The 9192-nt window shown below is 42.2% G+C and overlaps 1 protein-coding gene across 1 annotated transcript; it reads left to right on the top strand.

The window, feature by feature from the left end:
• The first annotated feature begins 536 nt into the window (after nucleotides 1–536).
• On the top strand, nucleotides 537–6780 carry CCDC89 (coiled-coil domain containing 89). The gene has a single exon (XM_046014183.1). The coding sequence runs from the start codon at nucleotides 2343–2345 to the stop codon at nucleotides 3453–3455; it is 1113 nt and encodes a 370-aa protein (XP_045870139.1). The 5' UTR covers nucleotides 537–2342; the 3' UTR covers nucleotides 3456–6780.
• The last annotated feature ends 2412 nt before the right edge of the window (nucleotides 6781–9192 follow it).

Here is a 9192-nt window from a genome sequence, read left to right as displayed (position 1 = left end):
ATTCACTTTCATAAAACTTCAATATCCTATAATTTCAGAAGTTATTAAAATTTAAGTTCAAAAATTTTCCCCAGTCTTCCAACATCACTTTCCTTTTGTAGACATGAGACCCTGATCTTTGAGACCAAAGTGAAAATCTGAAACTTCTTTCTGATCTGTTTTGCTTCCAGTGAAATCTGAGGCATTGAAAATCCACCCAACATCTGTAATGACACCCAGACTTTTTCCTTTTCATCATGACTTGAGAGACTAAGTCTGAACATCAGAAACAGTGCCTGTGGGAATAGTCAACTTTTCATTCTGTGCTTAAGTTTTCCCAGCATTTAAGATCATTCTGAATTTTAAATTTTTTTACCTTTTTTCAGTTCTCGTTTCAGCATAAAATTAAATTCCATTGCCATTAACTTCCTTATAAATATGATAATGTTTAATGGCTGCATAATATTCTAAGAAAATATAATTTCTTAACATTTTCTCTTTTTTGGACATTTAGGTTTCCAGCTTTTAGTTGTTATAAACCACAGTGCCATGAAAAGCTTTGAGCAACGTTTTTTCTTTTGGATTATTTCCTAAACAAAACTCTTCCCCGGAAGGGCAATCATTAGTTCAAAAGGCATAAACATGTTTCAAGTCCTTAATACCTACTGTCAACTCACTTTCACTAAGAGTATGAGAGAGCACCTATTTTGCTGTACCCTCATCAGTCCTGGGTAGTTTTAACATGGGAAAATTTTGACTAGATTGGTAGATGAGACAATATCTAATTTTAACTTATATTTATTAGATCACTGATAGCATTCAATACTTGGCCACTTCCATCCTCTTATCTGTGAACTTAATTGTTCATTTCTCTTGTAGGATGTTAATGCTTTATTGATTTGTTCAGGCTCTCTACAAAAATATAAATCTATTGTCATCTTTATGCTGGGTATTTTTCCCAGTTTGAAATTTGCCTTCAACATCCATTCAGCACATGTTTCTCTAAGCCTTCCCAAAGTGCCAGGCACTGGTCAAGAATCAAGGATGACCCAGACGCAGTTTCTGCCCTTAATGATCTCAGGGCTTAATAAGGGGAGGCAGGCAGGTGACCACCCAGTGCAATAAGGCTTTCACAGTTTCCATTAGAACTCTGAGCAGTCTATAGCAGATGCACTCAAAGTGAGTGGTCAGTTCTCATGTAGAGGCAGGGAAAGGCTTCACAGAGGAGATGATTCTGAGTATTGATGCTGATTAAATTGGTGGAGCGACAAGGGGGAAAAAGGCATTGCAGGCAGAGAGAATGCCCCAAAGGAGGCGAGAGAGCTGGTCCCTTCGGGGAACTTCAGTAGTTGGGTTGGACTAAGGCATAAAATGTCAAGTCCCGAGAAACAAGAGGCTGGAGAAACCTTAGAGCTCACAATTTCAAAAAGTAAAAATAACTTGAGATATTCAGCAAAGTCAAATTAAGCTTTTCCTTATCTTTTACATAATGTTTAAGCTGAGAAAGTCCTTTCTGACCGAGGGCTTTTATGCTTACCTTAATTTTCTTCTAGTTTCCATTTTTTAATACTTTAATTTTATTTTACTCATGACATGTAACTGTTTAATACCTCCGGAATTGACTTTGGTATATGACGGTAAGCCTCATTTGGATCTTTTTTCAGTTGTAATGTTTATCACGTCTTTGTTGTTCGTTAAGCTTTTCTGTAACCTTATTTGGCTAATGGGTAAAAACAGGGAATGCTGCATATCTAGTAAGAGGTATTCCAAGCCGAGGGCCATGGTAAGGGAAACGAAAGAAATTTCGTTGGGGTTTGGTCTTTTACTGAGCTGTGTTGAACACTGCAGGTACAACTCAAAGCACTTAGGATCCTGACTCCCCGGGTAGAGCTGCTGTTTTGTTTTTATAGATTGCACATTTTTCAGCAGCAAACGTGTTTCCACATGACAGCTGAAGTGGGGAGAGGGAGGAAAAATATGTCCCCGCAGCTTAATTTGTTTACTCCTCCCAGAAATTAGGTAGAGTCAGGTTTTCTTCCCCCCGGGCTGGCTGGAAACCCAAAGGGGTTGGCATCTCCTCTCCGTCCAGTACAGGCAAGACCCCGGGCTGGAGCCGAGAGCTGAGAGCTGTGATTGGTGATTTGTTGGAAAGGTAAGCATAACCCGACTCGATTGGTTCTGGACTCTCCCAGCTCTCCCTGTTACTTCACAGCATTCTGGAGACCTGCCCACCAATCACAGGGCTCCTTACTGGAAAAAGCAACTGCTGGAGCGTGCAGGGAGTCCCTAGCAACACCCTGAGAATTTTGAATCTGACGGGGAAGGACAGAGCAGTCAGCCGATGGTGGAGGAGAGCAGCGCCTATGCCTCAGGAAGAGGAGCCTCTCAGGATGGATCCTCCGCCCACGGAAGAGCCCTTAGAGGAGCAAACCAAACAACTAGAAAAGCAGGAAGAGGAGATGGAGTTTAAGGAACTGGATGGTCTCAGGGACGCCTTGGCAAACCTCCGGGGTCTGTCCGAGGAGGAGAAGAGCGAGAAGGCGATGCTTTGCTCCCGTATCCAAGAACAGTCCCAGCTCATCTGCATCCTGAAGCGGAGGTCAGACGAGGCCCTGGAGCGCTGCCAGATCCTGGAGCTGCTCAACACAGAGCTGGAGGAGAAGATGGTGCTGGAAGCTGAGAAGCTGAAGGCCAAGAGCGCGCAGGCCCAGCAGCTGGAGGAACGCTTTATGACCTTGGCAGCCAACCACGAGTTGATGATCCGCTTCAAGGACGAACACAAGAGTCAGAACGTGAAGCTCAGGGAAGAGAATGAGAAGCTGAGGCTGGAGAACAGCAACCTCTTCAGTCAGGCTCTGAAGGACCAGGAGGCCAAAGTGTCGCAGCTCACTGCGCGGAGCGAGGCCCTGTCCAAGGAGCTGGAGACCGTGAAACAGAGATGTGCTCAGGACGCCCGCCAGGCGCAAGCCAGAGAGAAGGAGCTGCTGGAGCTGCAGAGCCAGCGGGCGGGCGCCCACACCAAGGAGATGGAGCAGCTGCGCAGCCAGCTGCAGAGCCTCAAGCAGAAGCACCGGCAGGCCGTGGAGCAGCTGGCCAAGGCCGAACAGGCGCACAGCAGCCTGAACCAGGAGTTGCAGGCCAGGCTGCAGACGGTCACTCGCGAGAAAGATGAGCTGTTGCAGCTGGCCATGGAGAGGGGCCGGGTGCTTCAGAACAAGCAAGCAGAGATCCGGCAGCTTGAGGAGAAGCTGGAGACAGCCGATGTGGCCCGGAGGCATGCCCTGGAGAGGTTCGAACAAGAGGCAATGGCCGTGGACAGTAATTTGAGAGTCCGGGAACTTCAGCGCAGGGTCGACGGGATCCAGAAGGCCTATGATGAACTCAGGCTGCAGTCTGAAGCCTTCAAAAAGCACAGCCTGGATCTTTTAAGCAAGGAGAGAGAACTCAATGCCAAACTCCGCCACCTCTTTCCATAGGAAGCTTCTGTTTCCTCTTTCCTCTAATTTAGAATTTAACTCTTTGTGCCTTAGCATTATGACAAGAGTAAAGTTGGTTTTCCATTTATTATACTTTTAAGCACAAAAGGCAATTCAAAGAAAAGCTGTTTTACTGTGGTGATGTGGTTGTTACTGTTGTAAGGCTAGCACAAATTTTCAGCCCTACCACCTAAAATACACATGACGTACCAGGTGTCTTTCTGTGCCTTGGAAATCCTCCTAAGTTTCCTATCATTATCTCCATCTTCCTCATAACTTATTCATTCTCAACCCCAGATACCTTCAGATAGCCCGAGACTTTAAATTAGCAGCTCCTGTGGACTTAAGTAAATCTTAAAAGTGCAAGGAGATGTACTGTTGTGAAAACAGTTTTGCATAGTTCTCCCTTGTAGGTAGGCAGGTCTGTAGTCTCCCTTAGTTGAAAATAGAAACTCTAACAGTTAATAGCATAGAGCGCTTGCAGAAGAAAGTGTCCGATTTTGCAACTGACAAACAATTGCTTGCTTCACCTGCTTTACAGCAGTATCCTTTTGATTTTTATTTTACTTGTACTAGCTTGGAAAAACAAAGATTGAAATCATTAAATTTTTCACCAAAGTAGGCAAACTTTATTACAGTCATTCTATATGAGCAGTAAGATTCAAGTAAGTGAAATCATCCAGTGTTTACGTTTCCTGCAAGCTTAGATCACATTCCATTTTCTTGCTTTTTTTTCCTTAATAAAAACAGGATTTAGTGGAGCAAGTATGCATGTATCAGTAGTTTCATTTAATACTGCATAATATGCTAATAGACAAAAGGCCCCAATTTAGGGTAACAAGTCAGAGCAGACTGGCTATGATAAATAAAGCAACGCATAGTGATTGTTTTGCTTCTATTAGCATTATTTCCTTGCAATTACCTTTACCTTTTTAATTTTTTTAACCTTTTCCATATTTAAAAAAACATCTAAATGAAATATATATGTATAATTACAGCATGGTTTGTAGGAATACCTAAATATGTAGCTACATAAAAACATTATAGTTATGACATCTATTTATAGAAAGTTTTTAAAGAGGCAATTATAAAAAAACACTTTATGCTTCCTTATTTCCGTATTTTTAGTCAATACATAAACATTATTATAAATATCTCTCAAAATAGATTGTAATTCTGTATTTTTCTTACCCATTTGGTGCCAAGGGTCCCAAGAGTTACCTAATAATTTGGATGTATTAACTCTACATGGTATCTTTTTGATAAACAATTTTTGAGGGTTACTCTACCTCAGGCAGTTTTTTAAACCTATTTTCTCACAGTCCTATTAAGATTGTGGTATTAAATACAAATTCCAAGAAACCATGTTTTTGGCTCAAAGCGACTATTTACTTCTTCTTACACATTCAAGAATCAGAATATAGGAGCTAATTTAATTATGGCTATCCCTTATTGGGGTCATACTGTTTATCATTGTGCTGAAGCAGTTTGGATGGCTTATTTACTTTTTAATCTGTAGGGCCATGTGAGAAGGTAATTATGTTTATTTCTATAGCAAAGAAGAGGAAACTGGGATTCAGTAATTTGTCCAAGGCCACTTGATCACTGGGGGTGCTGGGATTTTGATGACAACATCCCACTGAGATTCCTTGACTATTTACAGAGTGCCAAGCTCAGGGTTTAGGCACTAAGAAGAAGCACTTTTTCTACCCTGGCAGAGCTCCCACACAGTCTAGTCTAGGAGCAAAAAAGCAAGTACATACAATGTGATATGTCTTCCTGAAAGTGTTAGGAGATCGCAATAGGTAAAACATACACACACACAGCAGCTAACTCACCCTGGGGTAAAGGTCAGGAAGGTAAAGAGGATTAATTGGCAGGGATGACTAACACAAGAGTTGATATGTAAGTCTGTTCTTAGATAACTAGAATTTCATCCGTGTAGAAAGGGAGAAAGTCTCACCTACACGATGAGACAACATCGTGTAGAAAGTCATGGTGTTTTTTAAAAAATGTACAGGACATTTGTGGGCATAATAGGTAGTTGGGAGGAGGTTCGGAGAAACATTATCTACAGATAAGACTGGAAGATTAAGTTGTGGACAGAACACAGGGAGCCTCAAAGCCTAGGCAGACCCCTTATTAATGGAGGGTGAAAAGGAAGAGAGGGGCAGACGTACAAACACACCCACAGAAGCCCTCCTTTCCCCAGCCAGGTTTGGGCTGCTTTGCCTGTGGTCTGGTGTGCATGCGTGTCTGGTGGGCATGTGTGCATAGAGTATCCCTGTTTTTATCCCACCATTGCCCCCAACCCTTTCTGCCTGTCCAAGCTCCACCCACTGGGCCCAACCGGTGTCTGGAGGTGGGGTAGTTTGCCCAGATTTTACGCCAGTCTCCGTGCAGGAAGCATCTCCTGGATAGAGACAAGGTGGGTCTTATAAACGGGCTAAGAGCTGTTTGGGCAACGAGTCTTGGCGTCCGTACTGAAATGTGGTCTAGTGGAGGATTTAGCCCATGGTACTTTCTTTAGATGGGGAAAGGTGTATCTGGAAGAGGCGGGGGTAGGTAAGGTAGGGGGACACATATGTGTCCCCTAAAACATGGGCACAAAGGAATGGTCTCAGGTGCCCGGGTCTGAGGACAGTCCTGTTCAGTCATGCTAAGGCTTTTGTATTAGGTTGTACGACATGAAATACCCACTTTTGGGTTATAAATGATTAGCTGGTGACTGTTTTGTGATGTTCACTCTAACATCCCCTTTGAAAGATATTAAAAGGATAGGATAGTGGGTAATGAGAGGATGGACGCCTACAGAACTGATGGAGGAGACTGATGTGGAGAACAAAGATAAATGTAGGAAAAATTAAACTTCCTTACAACTTAGAATCCATTGACAAGTACTTGGGATAGGCAGAATAACTTTATTCCAGGAATTCAACTGCCTCAAAATTTTGCTGAAGGCAGAAGGTAACCTTAGCTTGACAATAGTCCGAACTCCAGGATCCTGTAAGTCTTCTTTAACATATAAAAATCCCTTTGGAAACCTCCTTTATATCTACACCACCCCTTGCCCGTGCCAAGATATATGTTAGCAATCATCCTCCAAACATATGGTCCACTGATAAATATCTGAAGGGTCTCATGATTAAGGTTTTACTAGACAGTAGTGAATAACATTATCCTAACAGCAGCTAGCCCCTCGAGGTCCTGGAAGCCTTGCTTCCAAATTCCTTGGAGACTTAAGCTATCTCTAACACTCTTCAACTTACAAGTATATAATCAGTCTCTTATCATGATCTCAGTGCAGCTTTTTGCACATGGTCCTGTCTCGTGATTTAATAAAACCACATATTTTTGCACCAAAGACATCTCAAGAATCCTTTCTTAACCTTTAGTTTCTGAACCCCAACATTTCACATCAGCGCCCACAATACAGAATAGAAAGTAAGAGGACTGTGAACCTATCATGTGTCAAGTGCTTTTCATTTCAGCCATATACCAACTCCAGAAGGGAGGTTCATTTATCACTGTTTTACAGATGAGAAAAATGAGAACCAGAAGGCTTTCGTGGGGGGAGAGGGGGCAGGGACAGGAGAAATATTTGAACCCAAGCTCCTCCGGCAGGCCCAGCTTCATAGGTGTGTCACCTGCATGGAGGCCTCACATTTGGTTAAATGCTCTGCTCTCAGTGTCTTGAGATTGTTTTTTGTTTTGTTTTGTTTTTTTTAGAGAGTGAACGGGAGTAGGGGTGGGTGAGGGGCAGAGGGAGGGAGAGAGGCTTAAGCAGACTGGACACCCAGTGAGAGCCCAACTTGTGGCTCAGTCTCACGAGCCTGAGATCATGATCTGAGCCAAATCAAGAGTTGGAAGCTTAACCGACTGAGCCATCCAGGTGCCCCAAGATTCCTAATAATTGTGACAAGGAGTTCCACGTTCTCCTTTTGTGCTGGACACTGCAAATTATGTGACTGGGCCTGTTTTCTGGCTCAAAATTCCATGCTTTCTCCCACTATACAAACTACCTTCTAAATGGCCACAAAAAAGCATTATTGTTTTCCCCCTCCGTGCTCCACAGCACTTTGCATTCCACTTTCTCAGTGCTTATCTTGTTTTAATCTGGGACCCACAGCCAGATTTGGGGATGAGTGGCAAGTATAGTTATTGTGGTATGCTGATGTATAAAATGATGCTTATCACTGGAACAAATTTAAAAAGTAAAAGGTGGCCACCTCCAGACTACTGCCCTTGAGGGGAAATTTGAAAAACAACAAAACTCCTTTCCAAAGCAGACCTGTAACCCTGGTGAATTTTTTCTGCAACATCCACAAGCAGTAACCCTAAAGTGAAAGTCAGCAGGACAGAGATTCTAAAAACAAATAATGTGTGAATAGTGCTGTGTAGATAGTGTGATCTTTTGTGTTATGTTTTTGTAATCTCAGTGTGCCACTAAGGAACTTGTTTAGTTAAAAAATAAAAGAAAACAAACAAGAAAACCATCATGAAAGAGAGCTAGAAAAGGAAGGAGAGCTATAGAAAAGGTGAACTGACCCGGCTGATGTTTTCATACTCACTCTGCTTCCATTAGAGAATATTCATTCAGGTTAATTTGTTTTTAGTAAGGTATTAATAAAAAATTTATTTCTTCCCAACTCCACTATATTAAACAGCTATTTATTTATTTATTTATTTATTTATTTATAGGCTCCACACCCAGCATGGAGCCTAATGAGGGGCTTGAATTCATGATACTGAGATCAAAAGTCTGATGCTCACCAGACTGAGCCACCCAGGCACCCCCCGTTAAGTAGTTCTTTAAAGAACACTGAAGGAGTACCTGCCTGGGCACTTGCTGTTCTATACAGGCCTTGTTGACTCAGATACCTCTGGGTAGAAGGGGATGCCTATCGGGTAAGCCATCGACAGTGCCTGCTGCAACACATCTACTGAGACTAACAGAACCTTATCAAGCAGGGAGTCTTTTTTTTATCTTGGTCTCCTAAAACAAGTTGGAATTTTAGGGAGGTGGCCAAGAATTGGCTTTTCTAATCATGTGTCCATCTCCCTAAGGAGAAGCTCAATCTTATTTTCTAAACATTAAAAACATCTGATTAAATTTAAGGGCCTAAGGCTGTACAGATGAGTCTTGCTACCTGATGCAGTTCTCTCTAAGCCTTCTGTTTATTTCACTTAGAGAAAATTAATCCAATAAAACTTTTCCCTTGGACAGATCTCCCTGTATCTATATGTAGATGTATATATATGTATATGAATATGTAGTTACATATTCAACTGACCACAATGCCCCATTCCTCAACCACCTCACTCCTCAGTTCTACAAAGGGACTCATCTTGACTCTTTGCCAGACTGTGCCTATTGAATGCTCTAATCCAGTCTTATTTGTACTAGTTTAAAATAATCTTCTCTTTCATGTTTGAGATTGTTCATTACAGCATTGTTTGTAATAGCAAAAGATTGGAAACAGCTTAAATACCATCAATAAAGCACTGGTTAAATAAACTGTGGCCCTTTATACTACAGAATACATTGCAAATATATATTTTTAATAAAAGAAAACAGGGGCGCCTGGGTGGCTCAGTGGGTTAAAGCCTCTGCCTTTGGCTCGGATCATGATCCCAGGGTCCGGGGATCGAGTCACGCATCGGGCTCTCTGCCTGCTTCTCTGCCTACTTGTGATCTCTGTCTGTCAAGTAAATAAATAAAATCTTAAAAAAAAAA

Source organism: Meles meles, chromosome 8 (assembly GCF_922984935.1).
Source record: "Meles meles chromosome 8, mMelMel3.1 paternal haplotype, whole genome shotgun sequence".
NCBI lineage: Eukaryota > Metazoa > Chordata > Mammalia > Carnivora > Mustelidae > Meles > Meles meles.
This window is presented reverse-complemented; position numbering and strand designations above follow the sequence as displayed.